The 26,582-nt window shown below is 48.2% G+C and overlaps 3 protein-coding genes across 3 annotated transcripts; 1 reads left to right on the top strand and 2 right to left on the bottom strand.

Moving 5' to 3' along the window:
- Positions 1-356: 356 nt before the first annotated feature.
- Positions 357-1,682, top strand: LOC140223351 (probable transcription repressor OFP9). Its single transcript, XM_072295048.1, has one exon. It carries the CDS (start codon positions 694-696, stop codon positions 1,342-1,344), a length of 651 nt encoding a protein of 216 aa, XP_072151149.1. The 5' UTR covers positions 357-693; the 3' UTR covers positions 1,345-1,682.
- Positions 1,683-4,022: 2,340 nt separating this feature from the next.
- On the bottom strand, positions 4,023-6,341 carry LOC117862746 (glutamate decarboxylase 2). Its single transcript, XM_034746252.2, has 6 exons — positions 6,141-6,341; positions 5,851-6,055; positions 5,341-5,756; positions 4,993-5,246; positions 4,846-4,898; positions 4,023-4,752 (listed from the first exon to the last, which is right to left on the bottom strand). The coding sequence occupies exons 1-6, from the start codon at positions 6,230-6,232 to the stop codon at positions 4,261-4,263; spliced, it is 1,512 nt and encodes a 503-aa protein (XP_034602143.1). The 5' UTR covers positions 6,233-6,341; the 3' UTR covers positions 4,023-4,260.
- Positions 6,342-7,914: 1,573 nt separating this feature from the next.
- Positions 7,915-10,004, bottom strand: LOC117866001 ((1S)-1,7-diacetoxy-luvungin A aldo-keto reductase). Its single transcript, XM_034750285.2, has 3 exons — positions 9,505-10,004; positions 9,004-9,430; positions 7,915-8,308 (listed from the first exon to the last, which is right to left on the bottom strand). Exons 1-3 carry the CDS (start codon positions 9,840-9,842, stop codon positions 8,078-8,080), a joined length of 996 nt encoding a protein of 331 aa, XP_034606176.1. The 5' UTR covers positions 9,843-10,004; the 3' UTR covers positions 7,915-8,077.
- Between the last annotated feature and the right edge of the window lie 16,578 nt (positions 10,005-26,582).

Raw genomic sequence — 26,582 nt, 5'->3', positions numbered from 1 at the left:
GGAAGACACACATGCCGCTGTGCGCCTGTGCCGATCTCATGGAGCTGAACTGTTACTGAAGCAGCGCTAAGTACTCTGACGACTAAGAACAGCTCATCACAAAGTGAGAACCATCTAAGAACAGATGATCATAAGTTAGATCCAGTACTAAATCCTCTCTTCACTCAAAAGCTCAGCTCTGGATTCATCCGATCAAAAGCACTCAACCGCGTGTCGCTGTAATTATGATGTGCTGGCACCGCGCAATGGCTGGCGACTACGAAACATGATTGACGCCTAGGATTTTTAATAAGCAGTTAATCACGTTTTTAATTTGACAAGCTAGCTAACCCGAATTGAGAATTGGGCATCAAAGGCGAGCGGCAGCATACCAGAGATGCCAAGTTGCTGCTAGCAGGGGGACAGCATGATCCGGCTACATCCCTAAAGCGAGCTAGGTAGCCACCGTGGTGCATCCCTTTCCCGAGACTTGAAAATTTGCTCAATCAGAGAAGCAAAAGGCGGCGCCCGCCCGCCTTTGATCGCTTTACAATGGCGCACTGTCCTCTTCTAGAGCACGCCGCGCGAGCTTGCTCTGCATAACCTGCTCTGCCAGTTGCTTGCTGCCACTGCCCTCTCCCACTCGGGTGTGCCGCGTCAGCTGCTGAGCCGGAGCAGTGCAGCCAGGGGCTGTGGGGCGTGAGGAGATCAGCCATGCAGCTTTTCTCGGGCCGGAGCAAGGAGCACAGCAGCGGCGGCGGGGACAAGTGCCAGGCCGCGGCGGCGGCGGCTCGGCACAGGAGTGGCAAGTGCCGCGCGCTGTGCTGCGGCGCGTCCCGGCTGAGCGTGTCGTCGTCGGCGTCGTGCTCGTCCGCCGACGCGGCGCCGGAGCCGCTCCCCCTGCCGCATCCGCCGCAGCCGCGGGGCCTGTCCAAGCTCGCGCACGGGATGGTCCAGGCGCGGCTGCAGTCCATGATCGACGCCGCCGCCGAGACCGCTCGAGCACCGCCGCCGTCGCGCGGCGCGCCGGACAAGCTCGCGGAGCGGCACCGCTGCGGGGCCCCGCGTGGTATGGCCCGTCACGGCGGTGGCTGCTACGAGAAGACCGGTGGCCGGGAGAAGGTGGTCGCCAGGCGGACGTGCGTGGTGCTGCTGGCGGAGGACCGGAGGACGCACGACCCGCGGGAGGAGTTCCGGCGGTCCATCGCGGAGGTGATCGCGGCGAAGCGGATGGCTGAGCCCGCGGAGCTGCGGGCGCTGCTCAACTGCTACGTCTCGGTGAACGCGCGCGAGCACCGCGCCGCCATCCTGCAGGCCTTCCACGAGGTCTGCTCGGCCCTCTTCTCCTGCAAGCATCTGGGTTGAGCAAGCCGAGGTGTGGCTTTGTGATTTGGCCGCCATGCATGCGTGCGGTGTAATTAACCAGTCGTCCGACGAGTACCACACGGGGACGTGTGACTGTATTATTGTAGAGTGGTAATAAGTGTTGCTCTCCCCTGTGCTTTGTTCAAATTTAAAAATGTTGCTGCAAATCTGCAATACTTTAGTGAGCTTAAGGTGTATGATGTGCATGTTTTGGGTTGTGTTCATGTGAATCCTTCTCAGGGTTGAAATGTAAAGTCCAGTAGCAGTCCAGAATAAGCTGAAGCCTGAAGGCTCAATATTGATTTTTTTTTATTTTTAAAAAACATTTGTGTCTACAATTATCCTGGCTCCATATTCAGATATGCACACAGCCGTCAAGCTGTCAATACAGACTCTACAATCATATCTACATTCTACTCCATCAGTAGAATTGTACTAGTCATGTTGCGAAAATCCCCTACACATACTGATTTTTTTTTAGAGAAATGACACCCCAGGGCATCTCATACTATCCTAACATCTGCATAAAAGATCCCATTAAACAAAGAAAATTATAATAAAATTTAGTAAGGTCTTCTTCTCCCCACAGCCAAACTACTCCTTGGTCCTTGCTGGTCTTGCAAACATTAAGCAAACAATCATTTCTAGTTAGGATCACGAGAGGAAGTTTGCTATTAAAACGTATAATTTTTTTTCTGAAAAAAGCTAAAGGGTTTGACACAGGGATGAAGCTAGGATTTTAAGATGAGGAGGCCAGCTATATTAATTCATCGATCAAACACTAAACATGTATCTAATTTAAATATAGCTAAGAGGTAATCAATAGGAAAAATGAGGGGGGGGGGGGGGGGGGGCATGGCCCCCTGCCTACTGGCTCCGTCCCTGGTTTTACACGTATAATTTTCATGGTATACTTATGTTTAAATGTTTAAGGAGATCAACCATGCAACTTTTCATGGTATACTTATGTTTATGTTTAAGTGTTCCTCTCTCCCCTATGCTTTGTTCAAAGATTGTTGCTGCAATACTGTAGTGAGCTCAAGATGTATGATGTGCACGTCTTGGGTTGTGTTCATTTGAATCCTTCTCAAGGTTGAAATGTAAAGTTCCAGTAGTAGTCCATGATAAGCTGAAGGCTCAATATTGATTTTTTTAAATAATTGTGTATATAAATATCCTGTCATTTAGAGATGCACACAGCCGTCAATGTATACTCTTACAATTATATTTACTCCGTTAATGTATACTCTTACAATTATATTTACTCCATCAGTGTTGTTGTATGATCGAGCATGGTCTCATTTGGTAATTTAGAATGAGGATACGACTGGCAAGAACATTGACCGTACTGCTTTCTCATAACATAAATATAAGGGTTTGTTTGGTAGACCTTCATCTGATTCTGATTTTCTATGAGAGTTGATTCTCTGAGAGAAGTGACTCTGTGGCTGAAAGTGATTCTCTTTGATTCTCTAGTATAAACTATTAAAATCAGGATGAAGAATCACTTCACAGAATCAGGAGAAGCTACTTTTTTAAGCTCCCAGCCTCTTAGTTCATTTCAGAGAATCACTTCACAAAATCAGCGAAGAATCACTTCTCTTTGAAAAACTGTTTGGCATAGCTCCTGCTGGATTCTGCAGAGAATCAGCTTTGGAAAGTTTGCCAAACAGAACCTAAGTATCCATGTTTGTCCTAACTCATTTTTTTAGTCTAAAAAAACTCATTTTTTTTACATTGACCATACTTAGGACAAAATTGGATGAACTTCTATTTATGACCAGAAGTACTGAGTACGGGATAGCAGTACAAACGTACAACCCGGGAGTGATCCTACGAATAGTACTAGTTATGTTGCGAAAACGGAAAACCCCATACACTTAATGATGTTTTTAGATAAATGACACCCACGGGCATCTCATACTATCCACTAACATTTGCAGAAAAGACCCCATTAAACTAGGAAAATTACAAAAATAAAATAAAATCTTCTTCTCCGCCCCACAACCACAACTACTCCTTACTGGTCTCCATCACTCTGGCATTGCCGCCGGAAGAAAGAATCCAGAATCGAGAATCCTACGGTGGTTTTTGGGACATTTAATAAAGTTACCTTTATCTTCTAAGGGCAAATTGGTCTTGAAAACATTCAGATACATTAAGCAAACAATCATTTTGAGTTAGGATCACGAGAGGAGAGGGCACAAGAGTTTTGTTTTCCCGAAAAAAGCTACAAGGGTTTGACACGTACCATTTTCATGGTATACTTTATGTTTAGGAGGCACATTTTGATCATAAAAGGTAGGAGTAGGACCACGAATAAACTAGCGCGTTCGTCATTGCGACATGCTTTATTCCTTGCTTTTGTATCGCTAGTTGCTGTACCAGGGACAGTTGCTGCGTACTCAAGATTGTCGGCCTCGTGAAGCTATCTCCGGGGCGCTTTGCGGCTACCATCCAGTAATTAAACTCTCAGGGCTTTGCTACCTTTGGGTCGATCAACTACTATCAAGCGCCATCTCTCTCTGCTCGCGCAACTCGCCCTGCAAGCTCAAATCCATGAGCAGCGCCCTGATCCTAACCCTGACACCCTGCCTTTCGTCGTAGAGTTCACTGGAGATCAAGTAGATAGCTTGGATTTCGCCGGGGACAAGGAATCACCGGCGGAGAGGAGAAAGGAAAAAAAAAGTCGGGTGTTAGCGGGAGAGAAATACTTGCGTACCATATGGCAAGTCTGAATGTAAATTTTGTTGCGGTCTCGTGACCCAACAGATACTGGTACAATCAGTCGTGTAAACTGACAAGGGCGCCGCGGCGTCACGTGTTTCAGCCTTGGTGCCTTCATCGACGCCACTATTTATCCCGTGCGCGTACCACAGCCTGACAGCCGGGTGCCACGGCCGGACCCCGGCCGCTCTAGCAGACGCCCTTCGTCTTCCCGCCGGCGAGCGACACGCTGCGTTGCACCGCCACGACGGACTCCCGCTTCACGACCCTGGCCGTCGCCTCCTCGCCGGAGCCCTTTGCCGCGGGCCCCAGCTCGATGGTGACCCTCATCCTCGGCACGGGCCCGCCCTTGGCCTCGTCGTCGAGCTCCTCCAGCGCCATCCGCACGTGGGACAGGAACCGCTCCGCCAGGGGGCGCCCGAAGTCCTCCCGCACGACGACGCGGAGCACCGCCATGTGCTCCAGGTTCGCCGGCATCGTGTACGCCGGCACGATCCACCCGAACCGCCGCAGCTCCGACGACAGCCTGAACGCCAGCGAGGTGTCCTTGCCCTTGAACGTGAAGGCTACCAGCGGCACGCCCTGGTCCTTGGAGATGATGGTGAACCGGCCCGTGCGCTCCAGCCCCTCCCGCAGCGTCCTCGCGCTCTCCATGCAGTTCTCCATCACGTTGCGGTACCCCTGCGATCAACACAACAAGAAGACCAGACGCAAATTTGTAATACCAAATCATTCATGACTGAAACTACTGTTCCTGCAGACAGAGCGAGGTACCTCGAAGCCCAATCGAAGGAACTGGTAATACTGCGCGATGATCTGGCTAGACCCTGCACAGAGTTGAACATGTCAGAGCTCAGCATCTTAATTGGCAACGAAATGATGAATGTACATGTGGATCAGGCATGCGTGATGTCGCCGTGCCTTTGGAGAAGTTGAGCGTGAAGGTGGGCTGGTCGGCGCCGAGGTAGTTGATGTGGAAGATGAGGTCCTCGGGCAGGTCCTCCTTGTTGCGCCAGATGACCCAGCCGACGCCGGCGTAGACGAGGCCGTACTTGTGGCCGCTGACGTTGATGCTCTTCACCAGCGGCAACCGGAAGTCCCACTCCAGCTCCGGGTACAGGAACGGCGCGATGAAGCCGCCGCTCGCCGCGTCCACGTGGATCGGGGTGTCCCACCTGTGCCAGCGTCACAGGCGGCGGCCGGTCACCTCCTCTGCTGGGTGGAGGAACTAATCATTAAACTGGAGCAGTTTGGTTACGGATATCTCACCCTGTCCGCTTGTTCTTGGCGAGGAGGAGGTTGTTGAGGCGCTTGACGTCCTCGAACTCGCCGGTGAGCGTGGAGCCGAGGATGGCGGCGACGCAGATGGTGTTCTCGTCGACCATCTGCACGGCCTCGTCGGGGTCCATCACGTAGCACCCTTCCCGCAGCTTCACCTCCTTGAGCTCCACCTCGAAGTAGCGCGCGAACTTCTCCCAGCACACCTGCACGTTGGCACCGGTGACGATGTTGGGCTTGTCGTAGGGCTTCCCCGCCGCCTTCCGCCGGTTCTGCCAGCGCCTCTTGAAGGCCAGCCCGGCGAGCATGATCGCCTCCGACGACCCCACCGTGCCGACCCCGACGGCCTTCTCGCCGGCGCCCACCGGCGCGTTGAACAGCCGCGCGATGATGTTCACGCAACGGTTCTGCGTGCATAGATATAGGAGTATTTCGTCACGACAATTCCCAAGGTTCAACGCGATGCAAGAGAGAGGGATCAAAGAGTTTGCTCTTGATTGCCTGGATCTCGGTGGTGACGGGGTACTCGTCCATGTCGGCATAGTTCTTGTTGATGCCCTCGAGGATGAGCTTGTCGCACTCGGGCTCCATCCACGTGGTGACGAACGACGCCAGGTTCAGCCGCGGGCTGCTGTCCAGCAGCAGCTCGTCGTGGATGATCTGGTACGCCGCGTCCTTGGAGATGGACTTCTCCCCCAGCTCAAACCTGCAGCCAGGCAATCAAGCATGCCATCAGCAACCCCAAGTAATTGCTCACAACAAATGAGATCCATCAGAAGACGTCGCTCGACCTCGGAAGCGGTTCTTGGACGTATCTCGAGGCGAAGACGACGGCCGAGGCGGCGGCGGCATCGTCGAGCTCCTGAACATGTGTCAGAACCATGTCTCTCCGTGTCAGCTCGCTCCTGTTCCAACAGATTTTTTTTTTTGAAATGCTCCTGTTCCAAGAGATTGCTGTTGTTCGATTAAATTAGTCGTTCTGACATAGATCTTAGGACGTGTGCGCATATATACTGGACGGGGAGGAGGGAGACTTGAGCGACATCACTGTGCGTTGCTTGTCCCATGCTGTTGCCGCCACGCGACTCTGCTTCGCTCCCACGTCGAACACTTGCCTTGCTTGTCGCTGCTGCTTTACTTGTTAGCTTCGATTGCTTCCCGGAGCTGCTTAGTCATTCGATTGTTGTACCGACGCATCACGCATGGACCAATACTAGGATCTCAAGCGTTCCTGAGGATCTCTACAGATTAGCGCTAGGATGTGCTACCATGAAAAATCTATCTGTACTTTTTTTAAAAAGGAAAATTGATGCCCAGAAAAACTTCGAATGGCACTGGTTACCTCCTCTGGTAAGTCAGGTCAGGTGGCATCCTGTGTGCATGGAGTTGGTTTGTATAGATTTGATGTTGAAAATGTGGCTCTGGGTGAATTCCCAATCCATGCTTGATGTTTCAGTATTTGATAAACAATAATTAAGAAAAAGAAGGTCCTAGAAATAGTGTATGATCAGCTAGCTCATGAGAACAAAAGAGCAGTTGCTCTCTGATCTGTCTCAAATTTGCTCATCAAACAAAAGCAACCTCGATGCAGATATAAGAAAAACTAATATTTTACTGGGAATAGGAAAATTGATATGTTTAACTTTATTGGCAGTATTAATAACGAAATTAGGGAGACCTTTCTTACTGGGGAAAATACACTAGAGCGATAATCAATTGAACCCCGTTTCGGATAAAATAGATGGAGTGCTTGTAAATAGGGAGTGTTAACTGGAAACTGGGAATTTTAGGAAAATTTTAAGGTACATGTCTAATCACAACCCTTTTATCTGAATTCTGACCTTGAGGATCACCATCATTCAAAATTCTAAGGTACATGTCGAATCATTGCCTTGCTAGTTGCTGCTGCTTTACTTGCTAACTTCAATTGCTTGCTAAGGCTGCTCAATTATTCGATTACTGTACCAATGCATATCACGCATGGACCACTACTACTCTACTAGGATCTTGATCTCAAGCGTTCCTAGGATATCTTTTGAACGGAACAGCAAGAAATTTGCTGTAATTGTTGTTAGAAGAGAGCAAGAAGCACAACAAAAAAAGAAAAGAAAAAGGAGGGAGAGGAACAACTACACCTCATCCCCAAACAGCTCGGCCTCATCCCCAAGGCGACAACTGCTGCCAAAAACAACAATAACAACTAAATGCAGGAAAGGGAAAAAACTGGAAAAAAAGGCGCTCTCGGAGAAAAACAACAATAACAACTAAAGGCAGGAAAGGGGGAAAAACAACAATAACAACTAAAGGCAGGAAAGGGAAAAAATAATTTTTTTAATTCAGTTATGCTATCGCGAGTTTGTGGCCCGCTTTCATATTATATAACTTTCAAATAAGAATCGGTAAATAAAAAACCATGCAAAAAAAGAAAACTGACAACCAAATTTGACATTTTTTTATTCTCCATCGATCTATTACAAACCATACCGACACCTTGGACCCTGCTGCCAGGGGAAGAGGGGCAAAACAGACAACCAAGAAAAATTCGAATATGGCAACCTCTGAAAATGGTGAGCAGTTGCAATCTTTATTGAGATAAAACTTGCATATCGCATCATTAAAAAAGGGAATTACAGCATCAACACGAGCAAGACCGGAAACGGTGAACGCAAGCCTGCTTATTCAAATGCACAACATGTCTACCGGAGCCAGCGGGTACATTTCGCAGTCCCTATTCCTCTACGATGTCCAGGTCCGCTGGATCAACAGACCTGAATTCACCCTCTTGCAAGAACAAGTCACTGGCCTCAAAAATCTTCTTCTGTGGGATCTGGCTGATCTTGAGCTGGTCTTCGTCGGTCAGCTCCCAGTCGAAGATCTCCAGGTTTTGCTTGAGCCTCTCCTTGTTGTAGCTCTTGACGATGGACGTCACTCCCTGCTCATATATCCATCGCAACGCCACCTGAAGGAAGAGAATAATGGATGTGTATCAGACTATCAGCATCAAAAGGGGTTTGGAGCTAGAAGCCTAGATAACAGAGCTTTTTCTTTTTGAAATAAAGCAGGAGCACTACTGATTCATTTAAGGAGATAGAAGTTTATGTTTACAAATAAGTTCGATATTACATAGGATAGGATAATAGAGCTTTGATTCACGTAGGCTGCACGTACGCACAGAGCGAGAGCAAAACAGAGATTACTGATACTATACCCATGCACTGTAAGTAGAATCCTTTCTTATTTTATTTATAAAACAATACTCTATTTTCAGTAATACTTCATCCATTCTAAATTATAGATGATTTTGATTATTATAACTTGAAACAACTTATAATTTGGATTTGGAACGGAGACAGCTGTCCTGAAAACGAACCGAAGAGACTAGTGAACGGAGACAGCTTTCCTGAAAACGAACCGAAGAGACTAGTGAACGGAGATCTAGTGCGCTGGCTGTACTGGAATACTCTTCAGCAGAAGTTCCAAACTCCTCGATAGCGACACCGTACCAAGAGAAGCCAAAACCAAAGGCGTATGACCGAATACGTGATCGACAACGCCACACCGTACCTCCAAAAATGACCAAGCCTCTACCGCACCTCCGAAAATGACCAAGCGTAGACTACGGGCCAAAAGAAAAACCCCGGGCCAGCAGCGTACCTGCGCGACGGTTTTACCTCTCGCTTTCGCAATCCCGGCGAGCGCATCGGACTCCAGCACGGCGTTCCTCCCCGTCCCGTCCCAGTTCTGACCTCCCAGCGGCGAGTAGGCCGCGACGTGGATGCCCTTCTCGGCGCAGTAGGCCCTCAGCGTGCGCTGCTGCCACGCCGGGTTCAACTCCACCTGGTTCACGGCGGGAGGGATGGTGGCGACGGCCAGGAGCTTGTCGAGGTGCCTGGTGGTGAAGTTGCTGACGCCGATCGCCTTGGCAAGGCCCAGACGCTGGCACTCCTCCATCGCGCGCCATACGCCCTCGACGTCGAACGGCACGGCGTCCTCCTTCTTGTTCCGGGAAGTTATTGGCATGGGCTTGATGGAGACCGGCCAGTGGATCAGGTACAGGTCCAGGTACTCCATCTGCAGGTTCCTGCTCCCACGGCACGCACGAGGAAAGATTAGCTTTCAGAAATTTCACATGAATCGGCCCGGGAATAATCTTACTTGAGGGTCTCCCGGAGGGAGGGGAGCACGAGGTCCGGGTGGTTCTGCGTGCACCACAGCTTGGAGGTGACGAACAGCTCCTCCCGGGACTGGACGAGCCCGCGCCGCACCGCCTCCGCCACGGCCTCGCCGAGCGGCTTCTCCGAGCCGTACATGGAGGCGGTGTCGAAGTGGCGGTAGCCCACCTCGATGGCCGCCAGCACGGCGTTCTTGGTGGCCTCGGGCACCAGGGGGAACGACGCCGTGCCCATGCCGACCGCCGGCATCGGCGTCGCGTTGCCCGACCGCAGGGCCACCTTCGGCACCATCGCCGCCGCCGCCGCCGCCGTGGATGCCATGCTAGCTGGTGCGCCTGATCTGAAGGTCAGATGTGTCGCTCTGCAATGACTACGTCTAGGTGCGGACAGAACAGGGGCGCGCGCGGCGTGAGCCCGTGCTGGCCGCTTTATGTGAGGGCCGTGGACAGGTGACGCGGATCTGCTCGTATAGTCGTATTCGTGTTGGTTCCGCTTCTAGTAGGACGGAGAAGATCTTTGTGAAAAAATGATGCTGACAGACTCCAAAGGAATTGGTAACGGATCGGATGTGATTTCATTAAAGAGAGATCATCCTGGATCCCGTTTTATAGTAGGGAGGAAAGATTTTCCTTTTTTTTTTACCCTTGGCTACCTAATATATTCTCCGAATATACTTTAAATAAAGGTTATTATAATAGACGTATATTGAAAGATGAGATGATAGCATTTGCTGTGAACTGCTTAGGAGGAAATATCTGGGCCAGAAAAGCATTTTTCAAATAAAGAAGGTGTCAGGCTCACAATTTTGGAGGGGGCTACTATCAGTCAAAGAGTGGTATGGTTTTGGCAGACTTGTAACTGTAAGAGGGGGTTTGCAGACTAGATCCTTGTTTACTTCCCTCCAAAATCCCAACTTTAGCACTATGCAAAAAGAAGATTCCCCATCACATCAAACTTGCGGTACATGCATGGAGTACTAAATGTGATGAAATCAAAAACTAATTGCACAGTTTTGTTGTACTTTACGAGACGAATCTTTTGAGCCTAATTAGTCAATGTTTGGATAATAATTCACAAATACAAACGAAATGCTACAGTTGCGCATTTATGACAAAATGCCAATTTTGCTACTCCCAAATTGGGAACTAAACAAGGCCTAGATTCTGGAAGGATCCATGGATGGGGGAGTGCCCACTGAAATTAATGTTTGGTAAACTCTATCAAATTTGCTCTGATCCTGAGGTCTCTGTGGCTGACATCCAGAGTGGTGGAGCTTTGGAGATTGGTTTCAGAAGGTCACTTTATCCTGAGGACCTGGAAGAGTGGCATGAGTTGCAAACAAGACTAGAAGAGGTGTGCTTAATAGAAGGAAGAGATGAGGTGAAATGGATGTTGGAGAGATCTGGGAAATATACTACAAAATCCCTGTACAAAGAACTAACCTTTGGTGGGATCAGGGATGAGCAGATGATGGATGTATGGGGGTGTAGGGTCCCCCTGAAGATTCAAATATTCATGTGGATGGTGTTTCATGATAAAATTCAACCAGCGGTGCAACTGAAAAAATGCAACTGGTTGGTCGGGAGAGGTGAACTTTAAAATATGCAATACCCCTGAAACCACAGACCACATCCTCTTCCAATGTCCTGTTGCGAATTTCGTTTGGACTTTCCTTAGAAATGTGCTAGGCTGGGACACTACTCCAGTGGTATTATTTTTGACGGCTTGTTGAAGGGTAAATCAGCTAGATCAAGAAGGTTTCTGCTTTATCTATGTGCAGGTGCGCTGTGGGCGATTTTTTTTTGAAAGGAACGGCAAAAGCTTTGCCGTAAATTTTATTAGAAGAGAAAAAAAGGAAAAAGGAACAAGTCTGTACAACAGGCAGTATCTCATCTACTGCCGTCCAAACTCAACAAAACAACAACTCCCAAGCAAACTAGACAACTAAATTCCCTGAAAACTGAAGAACGAAAGCAAGAAACAGTGCTACAATTCCGGTGCTTCTTTCACCAGCTTTATATTTAGTTTGACGAGGGTGATCGAACCAGCGAGATGCTCGACTACTGATTTGTTGGTCCTTGTGTAGCGAAGCTGAATTGTTGGGCGTCTTCTTTGATTAAGTACGCTACCTCTTCAGTTGATTTGGATTCATGATTAAAGACTCTCCTGTTTCTTTCCTTCCATATGTTCCACCAGAAATAGATGATGAGGCCATCAAAGGTCGGTCTCGTTTGCTTATCCAATTTTGCTCTGCATTTCTTCCACCATCCACTTACCGAGGGGGTTGAATCACTTGCTGGTAGGCCTTGCAGGCTATACCAGGTTGTAAGCTTGGACCACACTGTCTTAGTGTATGGGCAATCTTTGCAAATGTGTGTTGGTGTTTCGGCTTCAGAGTTACATAGTTTGCATTGGGGGTCATGCGGCCAGCCTCTCTTTGCCAGGTTGTTAGCTGTGAGAATCTTCTTGTGTAGCAGGATCCATGCGAAAAAACGACATTTGGGTTCGGTCTTTGCCTTCCATATCGGGCATATATTTTGTGTCTTTGTCTTGCCCTGAAATTGTATGCGATAAGCACTCTTTGTTGTGTACTCTCCTGTCTGTGTCCATCTCCATGTGATTTGGTCCGCGCCCTCTGGGTCACGTTCTAGTAACTGAATTTCTTCCCATAGATTGACATATTCGCAAATTTCATCCTCGGTTGTCAGCGGGCAGACCTGCGCGATCCAGAAATTGTTTCGTAGTGCTTGTTGTACGGTGAAATTTTTTCTTCTTGATTTAATGAAAAGTGACGGTGCCAAATTTTTTGGTGCTCTCCCATCGAGCCAGCTGGAATGCCAGAAATTCGTCCTTGCTCCCTTGCCCACTTTGACTATTGTTGACGCATTGAATAGGTCTTTATCAGTTTTGTCACAAGGGATCTCTAGTCCCGCCCATGATTTATCGTTGTTTCTCCACTGGAACCAGAGCCATCTCATTCTGAGTGCCCTTGCTAGTCTTTCGAGATCTAGGATCCCTAGCCCTCCAAGGTCTTTAGGTGTACATACCGTCGGCCAATTGATTAGACAATGTCCTCCGCTTACTTTCTCTGGTTCCTCTCCTTTCCATAGGAAGCTTCTTCTTAGTCGATCTATTTGCTTGATGAGCCATTTGTGAGTAGGAAAAACGGTCAGGTGGTAAATTGGTTGAGCTGTGAGGACACTTTTAACTAGTGTTTCGCGCCCTGCTGATGATAGCAATTTTCCTTTCCATCCTGACAGTCTGGCACCGACCTTGTCAATGAGGGGCTGGATGTCCATTTTCCTTAGTTTACGTGTGTGCAATGGGAGTCCTAAATATTTTCCAGGAAAAGCCGCCACTTTGCCCGGGAAGTCCACCAAAGCCTCTGAGATTAATTCGTCATTGCAACGGATGGGGAAGATTTCTGTTTTGCTCAAGTTAACTTTTAGGCCCGAACAATTTCCAAAGGTTTGTAACAGTTGTTGCATGCGATACAGTTCTTGTCGATCTGGGTTAGCAAAAAGTGCTGCGTCGTCTGCGTAGAGTGAGCATCTCAACTTGGCTGCCCGCGGGAGGATTGGATGTATGATGTTTGTGTTTGCCGCAAGTTCTATTATCCTGTGGAGTGGATCTATGGCCAGGATGAACATCATCGGGGAAAGGGGGTCTCCTTGTCTCACTCCTCGCGCATGCCGGATTTTTTTCCCTGGAGTACCATTGAGTAGCACTCTAGAGGTTGAAGTGGCAAGTAGTATTGAGACCCAATCTCGCCATCGTTGTCCGAAACCCAGTGCCTCCAATACTTCAAGGAGAAAGGCCCAGCTCAATGAATCAAATGCTTTTGAGATATCCAACTTTATGAAGAATGCTGGCCTTTTAGCCTTGTGCAAGGCTTTGATTACACTTTGTACGTAGATAAAATTGTCGTGTATGCATCTTTTTTTGATGAAGGCGTTCTGGGAACCGGAGACAAGCTCATTTAGCCTCGGAGCCAGTCTGTCCGCTAGCAGTTTAGTTATGATTTTGGCGAGGCTGTTGATAAGACTAATTGGCCGAAAATCAGATAGGTTGGTGGCGTCCTCTTTTTTAGGCAGTAGCACAATGTTGGCTTCATTGATAAGGTCTAAACGTCGTGTTCGTAAGGAGTGGAAGGCCTGGAGTGCCGCGACTAGGTCCGCGCCTATGATGGGCCAGCATTTCTTATAAAATAGGCCGATGAAACCGTCCGGTCCTGGTGATTTCTCTGTCGGTAAGTGCTTGATCACATTTTTTATCTCATCCTCTTCAAAAGGATCTTCAAGTTCATTTAGATTATGTGGTTGGTATCCCAAATTGGTCCAGTTTAGACTCAACGTTCGTTCTTGCGCTTCCCCAATTAGGCTCGTGAAGTGTTCATACACTGCTTCTTCTTTTTGCTGATGATTAGTAGTTGGGCCCAGATTGGTATTTAACATGGGGATGTGTAGTCTTCTCTTCCTGTTATTTGCGTATAACATGAACAATCTGGTGCATGCATCTCCTTTTCTTATCCATGTCAGTCTGGAGTGTTGTCGTGCCCTGGCTCTTTGGATGGCCGCCAGTCCATCTGATTTTGCCTTTAGATATTTACGGAATTCAAGCTCCGCTAGTGTCAATTGTCGTTGTTCCTGTGCGGCGTCCAGGAGGAGGAGAGCCTCCTTTGCTATGGCTAATCGTAATGCTAGATTGCCCAGGTTTTGCCTTTTCCATAGCTTAAGTGCTTTTGATGCTCGGATGAGCTTAACATGCATTCGCAGAATGGCGTCCTGCGTGTTGACTGACTGATTCCAAACCCCCTGAATTATTTCCATGAATCCTGGCATGGACACCCAAAATGATTCAAATCGGAAACCAGTGTAGTGTTGCCGTGCCACGTCCCCTGTTAAAAATAATGGGCAATGATCTGATCCCATGGTCGGTAGAGCTTGCAGGTCGGAGTTTGGAAAGAGGGTATGCCATTCTGGTGTTCCGAAGAATCGGTCGATTCTGGTAAATGTTGGCGAATCTTGTTCGTTGCTCCACGTATATCTTCTGCCCCGTAGGTCTAATTCCATGAGTTGGTTTATGTCAAGAACTTGCTTGAATCTTCTCATGAGCCCTCTATTTAGTCTACCGTTGTTTTTGTCTTCGGCCTTGTATATCAGGTTGAAGTCTCCCACTATTAGCCAACGTTCAGGGACTTGGTCTTTTAGATTCTTTAATTCATCTAGGAAGTTCAATTTTTCCTGGTCGCTCTGTGGTCCGTAAACCCCCGTGATCTTCCAGGACGTATTGTCCGCTTTCATGGTAATGGTCGCGGATAGTGTGTATGTCGTAGTGAGGGTGTCATGTAGACGGAAATGCCTATCCGCTGCTGCTAGGATGATGCCACCCCTTGTGTCGTTGGCTGGTAGGGCGACAAAATTTTTTGCAAAATCTTGTCCCAGCGTCTCATTGATAAGGCGTGTTGTCCAATGGGCTATTTTAGTTTCTTGAAGACAAATGATTGTTGCCCCTGATGAGATGATCGTATTGCGCACACTCGCTCTACGTGCGGCCGCGTTTAATCCTCTGACATTCCAGCATAGTATGTTACAGTCTTTTTGCGACATAACAATGATTATCAACTTGCACAGCTTGAGTTGTTAAAGGGATTGTGCCGATGGGGCTAGGCGTAAAGGCCTGATACAAACCCACGATGGGGCTAGACGCAAAGGTCGGATACAAAGCCAGGCACCAACAAATCACCGTCGCGGGCAACTTGACGAGCTTCATGGACGTCGACTCTAGGCCCGTCGTGGTCCAAATACCGCTGAAGCCGTAGGACCCCATTAAAATTACACACCGAGGGAAGTTCTGAGTTTTCAATTTAAACATGCTAATAAAAATATAACGACTAAGAGACTGGGAGGTCGAGACTGGGAGGCGATGGTCATGCCTCCATTGTCTCTACAGGCGCCGGCGTCACCTTGCCTTTCTTCTTGCTCCTAGGCTTGTTTCCTTGCTCCACCAGAGTCTGGATCGCAGCCATCTTCATGCTTGTCAAAGGCTTCGGGAGATGCTGCGTAAAATTATCAAAGTCAGGTTTATCTTGGTGCGGTGCTTTTGGTGATAATTCCCCCAATTTGCTAATCAGAATACTCTGTGCAAGCTGAATGCTATCTTTGCCTGAGTGTAGCTTAGCTTTGTCTGCTAGGCGTGAGCTCTTCCTGTGGCTAGGAGCTGGAATGTTTCCATGGCTTTCTTGCTGGATGGGATTTACTCTCGGTGGTGTGTGCAAAATGGGAGCAACTGGTACATGTGAGATGAAATTAAGGAAGCTGGTCATGTCGTCCACCTGGTCTGTCTCCCTATCAGCTAGCACATTTTCAGAGTTATTTGATCTGTTTGTGGAGGTGGAGGCGTCTGCTCTGCTTGGTTCCTGGGTTTGCACTCTCACAGTATTAGCCACTTGTAATGTGCGTTCAGGAGGTTCAGTGGTAGCGACTTCAGGCGAATCGGATGTAGTGGCAGTGCTGAATGTCAGGTTTGTGTTTACTTCAGTAGGTTCTAGGATCGTTGGAGATGGCTGTGTAGGAGACTCAAGAGTTTGTGCTTGATTTTCTAATTGAATTATCTTATCCCACAAACATAATTCATGACTTGCAGTGGAAAGTTCAGTTGTAGGATTGTGCACCTCAAATGGCTTGAAGCTGAGTGTGCTGCTGTCAGTGTTGATGCCGCCAACTGGGGATGGGACTGGAGTCCAACCTGGCGCCTCCAGCATATCCAGGATGCGCTGCTCCTTGGATGGGAACCCTGCATAACAGTGAGTGATGAGCATTTCTTCTCTCATTGGATCACTCCTTTCCATTGCTTCCTCTGCTCTGTCCTGGGGGATAAGGGCCTCATCTGTGTAGCACTGGATAGGGAGATGCAAGGACTCACCCAAGATCTGTACCATTGGGTTGGCGAAGGTGACACTCTTGAGGGGGCCCTTCTTCTTGTGCCATGTCAGGTTGCTGCTGTCCGGTGGCCCAACCCTGCTACGGTGGCCGGTGTAGTCGTGGTTGCTGTCGCGGTAGCGGTTGGAGCTATAGCAGTCGTCCACTGTCCCCCGACAGCGCGTCATTCTCCCCCAGGCGGAGTTGCTGCGGTGGCGACGCACGCCACGCTGGAAGTTGTCATCGTAGTCGTCTCTGTCGTGTCGTGGTCGGTAGTCCCGTCCTGTGTGGTCGTCGTGGCCCTGGCCGCTGCGCCGTTCTCCGAGGGAGTCAGCTGCCCCGTAGTTCCAGAGGAACTCCCGGCGTGGCTTCCTGTAGTGTCCGCCGCCTCCACCCCTCCCGTGGAGGAAGGAGAGGTCCTCCACCACATCCAGATGAATGTGCAGCTTGTAATTGTAGGCCCCTTTGAAGCCCCTGGGTGGGTCAAGGTGCATCTCGACGAGGTTGCGGGGGACGTCAATGGGTTGCTGCTCCCTGTCAGGATCAGTAACGGTTAGCAAAACCTTCTTGGGTATCTTACTTGGGTTGGATGACCATGCCCACAGGTCATATGTCCTTGTGCGTTCCTGGCGGCGTGACTGTTCCTCGACGAAGTGGATGGCACAGTGTTGGCCGATGACTTGGGCTGCCACCGCCTCGGACCAGGCATGGACCGGCATGCCCTCAATACGCAGGCGGACTCTGTACTCCAGCTTGCTTTCCACCGCGTTTCGGCCTTCAGACCATGGCTCGAAGTTGAACACCCGTCCTCTGTTGCGGATGCCACGGTGATGGAGGACGCGGTTGTATGCTCTGCAGTCGGAGAAGAACACCAGGTACTGCTCGGGGAAGTGCTTGACGACGCGCACCTCATGACGGTTGATGTGGAGCTGCTCTTCGAGGGCTTCGACGACGTGGTGTGTTCCGGTGTCGTGGCTGTTGCCATTGAGCCAACAGACCGCCGACCTGCCCACCAACGCCTCCCTCCTGCGCTTGATTGATCCGGTTGCCGTGACCGCGCAGAAGGCCTGGTTCGGGCGAGCACGCGGGTCTCCCGGGTACGCCGCCATGGGGGTGGACTCCCCCTTTGCTGCTTGGAGATAAGAACGGTCGGCCGTGCGAGTGGCCTGGCCGGCCTGGGTTGAACGAGGAGGAGTGTGGCTGTGCTGTTGTTGCTCTGGTGAGGGTTGCTTATATCGATTTCTTCGGGATGGGCAGGAGAGGGCTTGGTGCCCTGGCTTCAAACATCTCCAGCATTTAGCTTGGTAGTTGCAGTGTGCTACTCTGTGCTGTGTGGAATAGCAATTAAGGCATTTGCCTTTGACGTGCTCCCTGTACTTCTTCCTTCGTTCTTCCTGGCCCGGTTGGTGGTGTTTTGAATCTTCTCTTGAATGTGTTCCAATCTTTCTCCACCAGTAGGGTGCTTTGACAATCTGGAAGCCGTGTTCTTCCAGCTGTGCCTCTGGCTGCCAGTGACGCTCTGTTCGCCTGGGACACTCTTGTTGGGAAGGTCGCTTGGATCGTTCTTGGTAATAGGAAGATTGCCTGCCTTGTGCCCCTGATACTCTCGAGCATTCACCACTCTGGAACTTCCAATTGCCTGTGGTATTACTCCTTTCTCTCGCTGCTAGCTGAATTGAATGTTGCCTCGGTCTTGCTTCAGCTACCTGCCCTTTCCCCTTCTCTGAACTGATGGACTGCTTCATCTCTCTCCCCATAACTCGCGTACCTTGGGGAGTCTGTGCCGTGGTGACGTCCGCTGGTGGATTCTGCGGGATCTCCCTACTGGCGAGCCGTTGGAGGAGATCCTTCACCAGGGGGTCTTCATCTGGCCCATCAAGTCTCGCCCCTGGTCTTGTCAGAGTGATGTCCGCCTGTAGGCGCAGATCTTGGGCGAGATCCGGAAGAATGCTGTCCTCCGGCCTTGCTTGATGATCTTGGGAAGGAGCATCCTCATCTTGATGGCGGGCCGCCGCTGGTGTCAGCTCCTGCACACCGGTGTCCTCGACTGGTCCTTGATACCTTGCTTGCTCTTGGCATGACTCGATCTCGGTCCTTCTCGGTTCTTCCGCTACAAAGGTTGGGTGGATTTGTAGATCGTCGCCAGGCGCATCCTGATCTGTGGTGGATTTGGTGTGGTTGTTGGCCGGGATGGTGGATTTGGGCGGCGAGTGGGTTTCTGGTGGGTGGTCGCCATGGGAGTCGCCTCTCATGCTGTTTCGCTACGTGGACAAAGGGCAGGATCTGTACCTTATCCCGCTGTGGGCGATTTGGAAGACGCGGAATGACATGCAGTTTTGGGTTGATTGGTTGCCTGCGCTAGCTATTGAGCGTGTCTCGCGGGATGCAAAATGCAAAAGGACTCCTCGAGTTCGGCTCCCGAGAACAAGCTCCCGAGATGCAATAAAAGTTCTCGTTCCCTCGAAGCCAGGCTCGCGCGGTGCAGTGGTGAGTCCTCGGGAGGTGCGCATAGACATAAGAAAAGCAGCCGGCAACCAATCAAGTTCTTTAGCTAGTCTGGCTCGATAAAGGCTTCAACCAATCAGATACCAATCAGATACCAGTTGCATGGGGAAAGTCTAGCTGCCGATATCCTGCATGTCAGGCTCCGCCGATCCTGAAACCAATCAGACCCCTAGAGGTTGGCTGAGAGATTGTTCTAGAGGGTGTTCTGTCCTTCTATGCTCTGAACCTGTAAAACTGGTGAACTGGTGTCTTTAGTGAACGGACGGCCTTATGTATCGCCCTGTTAAGCTATCTAATAAAGCTGGGCTATGCCTTTGGTCGAAAATTTGGCTTCTACTACAAAAGTGCCTGAATCTACAAAAGAATATAATTACGCAGTCATCCTGCGCTGCCGTGCCCAACTGCACCGCGCTGTACAGAGTTGGCGTACAGCAAGAAGCTAGCAAGTTGAGCCTGATGGGGAACGGAGTTGGTGTACAACACGCAGGGGTGTTCGGGAGGAGGGGACTAAATTTTAGTCCCGTCACCGTCACATCGAATGTTTGACACTAATTAGGAGTATTAAATCTAGACTAATTACAAAACTAATTACACAACTCCTAGGCTAAATCGCGAGACGAATCTATTAAGCCTAATTAGTCCATAATTTGACAATATGGTGCTACAGTAACCATTCGCTAATGATGGATTAATTAGGCTCAATAGATTCGTCTCGTGATTTAGCCTAGGGGTTCTGCTATTAGTTTTGTAATTAGCTCATATTTAGTCATCCTAATTAGCATCTGAATATCCGATGTGACAGGGCTAAAGTTTAGCTGGCAACACGTAGCTGGCAACACATCTTTTACGGTACACAATACTACGATATACTACTGTTCGAAAAGGAGATCCGACGGTTGAGATTAATTGTATACTACTAAAATCTTAAGTTGTAGTATATGTAGTATACATGAGTAGTATATGTGGTATAGGGATATGATGGGAAAGATGTGAGACGGTAGACAAATTCCCTTTCTTCCTCGTCTCTTCATCTCACATACCAGCGACGGCGGTGGTGATGCGGATGTCCTCGCGTGTGCCACGCACAGCCGGATCAAACTGCACGAGGGGCTTCGATAAGATCAGTTCCACGTACTCGTCATCCATCGGCGGACACACCAGGCCACACATGTTGTCGTCGTCGGTGAATGCACTCGGTGTGCTGCTTCGCTCGGGTGACAAGATCCTGATGGTGGTGGATCCTGCATCAACACATGAGGACCTGGGAGATCTGCTTAACTCCAGTGCAGAATTCAAATCGGCGCGCGTGGTGTGCACGAGTGTGCCAGTCAGTTTAACAATTCAACTGACAAGGTGGAGATAATCCTTCTTGTGAGCGTGAGTAGCTCATCGGCTATCCAGCCGATTCAACACAATTGGCGATAACCATCGGCTGGAGAGCCGATAGGAGATTGAGCGCCGTCGAGTTCTTGCTCCACCGTAGCCAGAGCTACAAGCCAATGAGATTCAAACTAACGTCGCTACCAATATTTTAAAGTGAAACCACACCCGGTAGTTGCAGCCTAGAAACACTCAATAGGACGTCAATTTAAACCCCGCCAGCCGATGAATCCAATCATAATGAAACTCAATTCTAACGGCACTCGAGCGGCAACCAAGATTAAGATGCAACAGGCTATTAAAAATAGATCTATCGTCTATTCCGACAGATTAATAACAATTGATGTGTCGTAAACGGCAAGACGATAGAACAGATAAATATCAGCCGATGCAAACTTAATCAAGGTGGGATAACTGGTGAATACCGTAGATCGAGACAAAAGCAATGCGCCGTAAGTCAAAGATTTAAGATACTCGATAACTGATAGATGAAACCAGACCCAATGACAGCAATGCGCCCGAAAGTTGAAGTCTAGTACACTTGATGACGGGGACTTGCAGCTTGCCAGAGATCAAGGTCGATGCAGCCCAGCTTGCTAGAAGGAACTCGTCGAGAAGCTACATTACTTCTACTCCTAATGCAATAGCATGAAGCCGAAAAGGTAAATAAAAGATAAATGTGTTGTATATTGATCGTGTGATGATTTACAATGGCCATGACACTTTATATTTATAGGGCGGATGGCCTTTGACGTTACATAATTGGCATCTAACCACATACAAGGCAAGTCACGTACACAATCTTTTCTAATAAAAAAACTCTATCTCTAACTAATCCAACTCTATCTCTAACCAAGCTTATCCCTAACCAACTTAATCTCCAGAATATTTTATTCAACCTCCCGTACGATCTCCTTCTTTTAATCTTCTAGCTTTCTTGCTTTCTCTTTCTTCATGCACATGTGTTCCTGATTTCTGCGGCCAGCTTGCAAATAGCCTTATTTAGGAGATTTCATCATTTTTGCATCATCGACCGATTCCTTCCTTTCAGAGCATATTTTCAAAATTTGGTGTCAACACAGGCTCCCCAGTTTCGGAGTATGAAGCTTCATGTTCCGAAACTAACTATAGAAGTCTAATAATTCGGTATCAACACAGCCCCCAGTTTTGGAGTATGAATGCTTCATGTTCCAAAACTAATTATAGAAGTCTGATACTTGTCTTTAGAGCCAATAACGTCTGATTGCAATATTCAAAGTCACATCGACTCCTCTTGAAATATAAAGAACTCCATCGGCTTGATGCCTTGATCCCACTCTAAGCCGATGAATTCGCAGGCAGTGAAAATAGCAGATCAGTCTGTTGACACCAAAACTTAGTGCGGCAACCAGCAAGCTTTTGTTGTCAACATGAACAGGTCCTCCAGTTTCGGAGTATGAATATTTCATACTTCGAAATTACTATCCGATATATTTAATAAGCAGCCGATACTATTCTGCTTGAACCAATCAGCCGATGCAATCTTTGCTTGAACCAATCGGCCGATGCAATTTTCTTTATTAACCAAACAATCAGCCGATGTTTTTTTTTTGCCGAGCAGTCAATCGGCCGACGCTTGCTCAAGCAGCCGATACTAAAGACTTCAACCGATGCTCTTTGTAGTCAGCCGATACTTTTATATCAGCCGATATTTTTTCTAGAGCCACCACGTAATCAGCATATAAATTACTATTTCCGTTGGCTGTCAGGCGAGACTTCTCCATCGGCCATTCCATCGGCTATTCAGGTCAGCCTTTTTTTTTTGAAGCCGATTCACTCCATCGGCTGCCCTGAGAACACTTTGGCCACTCGTCTACACGTTGATAGTCCAGGCAACGAAGGATTATTTTGAGCTTCAAGGTACGTACCTTGCAAAAACTTCGTCTTCACTGCATATTCATTTATCATGATGGGATCTTCGACTATTCCATCGGCTTCATGTAAGCTCGACATCTTATTTTGCTTTGTTGAGAGGAAGTCACCTCCATCGGCTCTTTATAAGCTGGAAGCGATTAGCATTTACTGATACCTCCGTATCCTTTAATTAAATAACATGAACCAGCCGATTTGGTCGCAAGCCATCGGCTACCCTATCGGCTGAATAAACTAGCCCCATCATCTAACGCCAAGTATTATCTTGTCACTGTCTATCGGCCGATGATGATGTATAGTTTTTACCCCCCATCAGCTCATCTCCAAATAATAATCAATTTGTGTAAAGCCTGTAGTGCGAGCTAGTACTCTCAATAGCATCTTAACCGCTGACAGAAGTTCCCAACCGATTGGCTTGCATAATTTTTTTTTTATTGCCGATGACGGAAGTATCCAGCGGATTGAAATTAATCATTAGTTCTTTGTACCATCGGCTGAGACCATCGGCTGGCTGCTCCTCTTTTTTTTTCTTCTTTTATTTATTCCTTTGATATTCCATCAGCCGACTGCTCCCTTTTTTTTTAAATTCATTTATTTCTTTGCTCATCGGCCGACTGCTTCCTTTTTTTTCATTTGTTCCTTTGCCCATCGGCTGCTTTTCTTATCGGCTGCTCTCTTTTTTTTTTATTTCTTTCTTGTCCATCGGCTGAAGTTTCTATGGGCTGCTCTTTTTTTTATGTCCATCGGCTGAAAAGAGGCAATGGAAATAAAGAAGCCAACCGATACTTTTTTGTAATCAGCCGATATTTTCTGTAATCAGCCGAGACAACTCCCTTTTTTTATTCCAATTGACCGATGCAATTTTTAATCAGCCAATGCTTCCTCGTATCCCACTAGGCATGCCAAAATGTGTTGACGCAAAATTCTAGCGGTGGTGGACCATGCATCAGCACATGAGGACTTAGGAGATCTGCTTAACTCCAGTGCAGAATCCAAATCGGCGCGCGTGGTGTGCGCGAGCGTGCCAGTCAGTTTAACTATTTAACTGACAAGGTGGAGATAATCCTTCTTGGTGAGTGTGAGTAGCTCATCGGCTATCCAGCCGATTCAACACAATTGGCGATAATCATCGGCTGGAGAGCCGATAGGAGACAGAGCGCCGTCGATTTCTTGCTCCACCATAGCCAGAGCCACAAGCCAATGAGATTCAAACTAACGTCGCTACCAATATTTTTAGGTGAAACCACGCCCGGTAGTTACAGCCTAGAAACACTCAGTAGGACGTCAATTTAAACCCCGCCAGCCGATGAATCCAATCATAATGAAACTCAATTCCAACGGCACTCAAGGGGCAACCAAGATTAAGATGCAATAGGTATTAAAAATAGATCTATCGTCTATTCCGATAGAATTAATAACAATTGATGTGTCGTAAACGGCAAGACGATAGAACAGATAAATATCAGCCGATGCAAACTTAATCAAGGCGGGATAACTGGCGAATACCGTAGATCGAGACAGAAGCGATGCGCCGTAAGTCAAAGATCTAAGATACTCGATAACTGGTAGATGAACCAGACCCAACGACAGCGATGCGCCCGGAAGTTGAAGTCTAGTATACCTGGACTTGCAGCTTGCTAGAGATCGAGGTCGATGCAGCCCAGCTTGCTAGAGATCAAGGTCGATGCGCCCGGAAGTTGAAGTCTAGTATACCTGATGATGGGGACTTGCAGCTTGCTAGAGATCAAGGTCGATGCAGTCCAGCTTGCTAGAAGGAACTCATCGAGAAGTTACGTTACTCCTACTCCTACTCCTAATGCAATGGCGTGAAGCTGAAAAGGTAAATAAAAGATAAATGTGTTGTATATTGATCGTGTGATGATTTACAATGGCCACAACCCTTTATATTTATAGGGCGGATGACCTTTGACGTTACATAATTGGCATCTAATCACGTACAAGGCAAGTCACGTACATAATCTTTTCTAATAAAAAAACTCTATCTCTAACTAATCCAACTCTATCTCTAACCAAGCTTATCCCTAACCAACTTAATCGCCAGAATATTTTATTCAACCTCCCGTACGTGAGTTGATTTCCTTCTTTTAATCTTCTAGCTTTCTTGCTTTCTCTTTCTTCGTGCACACGCATTCCTGATTTCTACGGCGAGCTTGCAAATAGCCTTATTTAGGAGATTTCATCATTTTTGCATCATCGGCCAATTCCTTCCTTTCAGAACATATTTCCAAAATTTGGTGTCAACAGGCGCTTTGGCGCACGAGGCGGCGGCGGCGCTTTCCATCTGAGCAGCGCGTGGCGGCACGGCGCGGGCCGCCGAAAAACCCAAGAACTCGTCGAGGCTGATCTCCATTACATCGTCGTCGTTCGGCTGGTCTTGGTACTCCGATGCTGCGGGCTCGCTGCATCCCGGCAAGTTCTCTGTCTCGAAGTAGCTTAGGAGCTCCAGCTTGTCCTCCAGCATCTGGGCGAACGACATGGCATCGTCGTCCTCCTCGTTCGTCTCATATAGCTGGCGCTGCCACGCTCTGGTCTCTTGCGGGCCGGCGACGCCAAGGCGCAGCGGGGGAAAATGGCGTGCGAAAAAAATCCCCGAATAATATATATTGTGCTAATTATAATTTTACCCATACCAAAAAACAACCTATACTCTATACTACTACCCAGTAGTATTGTGCACCGTAAAAGAGCTCGCTGGCAAAAGGATCGGATTCTCTTGTTGCCGGATGGGGAACATAGTGCGGCACAAGAGAAGTACTCTATTGGATACCAGTGCGATACAATTATGCAAATGCATACTAACATTATTTTCAGGTATACTGACAATTCAATGTGAAGATGTATGGTTTGTAAGGAATTATTGGCTGCATTCGTAACAAATTGAACACACTAAACCACCAATTCTTATTCCACTAATTTTGGATGGAAGCGACAACTGTGTTTGAACAATACCAAGCTCTCCAAGGTGCACAACAGGTACACCTTTAGGGTGAGGAACACCTGAAGCTCTTGAAATTTCTAGATGCTTACAAAGGACTTGCATCAGTGATAGTTCAGGATCCCAAATCCTGCTTCCTTTGGACAGATCTTTGGGATTGTTGAGTCCCTTGCCAAGCCTTCTTGAAATTATTCTCTTTTTTTAGAAACAGGAACATATCAGTCAATTAAGCCAAGGCAGCAACCTCTCTTAGCCAGCCTTTTCATTTACCCTTTTCCCCTTTGCAGGAATTACTTCGGATCCTGGTGAATTAGGTCAATCTAGAGGAGCATGGTCTTTGGTCAGATACATGGGGATCCCATCTTTTCTCATCAACAAGGCATGTTTCATAAAATAAAATGGCTGTGCTATGCGATATGTGGTTTGCCCGACCGCAGGGTCACCTCCAGCACCGCCGCCGCCGCCATAGCCGTGGATGCCATGCTAGCCGATGCGCTTGATCTGAAGGTCAGATGTGTGTGTGTCTCCCTGCAATTAATATTGGGCGTCCTCAGCCAGCCGCTTTATGTATCGCACTGCACGGTGAATTGAGGGACGGTGGACAGGCGACGTGGATGCGTTCGTATCCTGACTTGCTGCGTTGGCTGAGCTTCTAGTACTAGGATAGAGCGTTCTTCGTGAATAAGATGTTGCGCTGAGTTGGTGACGTCACGCGTTACGCTTGCACTTGGTGAAACTTTCGTTTTTCTGTTACAAAGAAATTATACTTTTGCAGGTGAATACGTAACAGGTGACGTCGTCAACCACTCATGAATGACACGGGCGTTGATTAGGGCAAGGTCTTTTAGTAGTGCTTGGAAGAAAAGGTTTCAATGTAAGAGACTCGTTCAACAAGTCTCCTGAAGCTGCTTGACGAGGGCGATTGCGCACCGGCTTGGGAGGTTAGGGCCTCTTTGGACGTCAAATTTCAAAACGTGCGAATTACAAAAAAAAAATTATATGATTGGAATGGCTTGGCACCTTGAATCCTAATATGTCAAACATACCATTTTTTAGAGCATCTAGTGATGAGAAAAGTATATAAACAGTGCCTCAAGCTAAAAAAGAATATATGCTAAAAAAGCTAAAAAAGAATATACTTACACAACCATTTGAGCTGAACAAATTCTCCACCCCTGTGGTCCCTATAGGTTGGACAAAGCCATGGAGTTAGTGTTGGACAAAGCACCGCGCAGTCAATGTTAGGGCGTCTCCAACGGCCGGCTACGTCACCAGCTGAAGAAATTTTTTACTCGATGAACAGTAGAACAAGCGGTGCACTAGCGCGGAGCGAAGCGCATGTTTCGCACGGTTTCCCGCGCTACTGTGCCGATTTCTCTTTCCATTTTC

The sequence above is a fragment of the Setaria viridis genome, chromosome 7 (assembly GCF_005286985.2).
Source record: "Setaria viridis chromosome 7, Setaria_viridis_v4.0, whole genome shotgun sequence".
In the NCBI taxonomy this organism is placed as follows: Eukaryota; Viridiplantae; Streptophyta; class Magnoliopsida; order Poales; family Poaceae; genus Setaria; species Setaria viridis.
The sequence above is the reverse complement of the archived record's forward strand: the minus strand, read 5'-3'. Positions and strand labels throughout refer to the sequence as shown.

Bases quoted from the DNA above. Each gene is read 5' to 3' on its own strand.
- LOC140223351 (XM_072295048.1), top strand. From the start codon at position 694: ATGCAGCTTTTCTCGGGCCGGAGCAAGGAGCACAGCAGCGGCGGCGGG.
- LOC117862746 (XM_034746252.2), bottom strand. From the start codon at position 6,232: ATGGTTCTGACACATGTTCAGGAGCTCGACGATGCCGCCGCCGCCTCG. The intron at 6,056-6,140 runs GTCGAGCGACGT...GCCTGGCTGCAG, and splicing joins GTCCAAGAACCGCTTCCGAG to GTTTGAGCTGGGGGAGAAGT. The intron at 5,247-5,340 runs GTGAGATATCCG...ACGCTGGCACAG, and splicing joins GCCAAGAACAAGCGGACAGG to GTGGGACACCCCGATCCACG.
- LOC117866001 (XM_034750285.2), bottom strand. From the start codon at position 9,842: ATGGCATCCACGGCGGCGGCGGCGGCGGCGATGGTGCCGAAGGTGGCC. The intron at 9,431-9,504 runs GTAAGATTATTC...CCGTGGGAGCAG, and splicing joins TCCCTCCGGGAGACCCTCAA to GAACCTGCAGATGGAGTACC. The intron at 8,309-9,003 runs GTACGCTGCTGG...CTCTTCCTTCAG, and splicing joins GAGGTAAAACCGTCGCGCAG to GTGGCGTTGCGATGGATATA.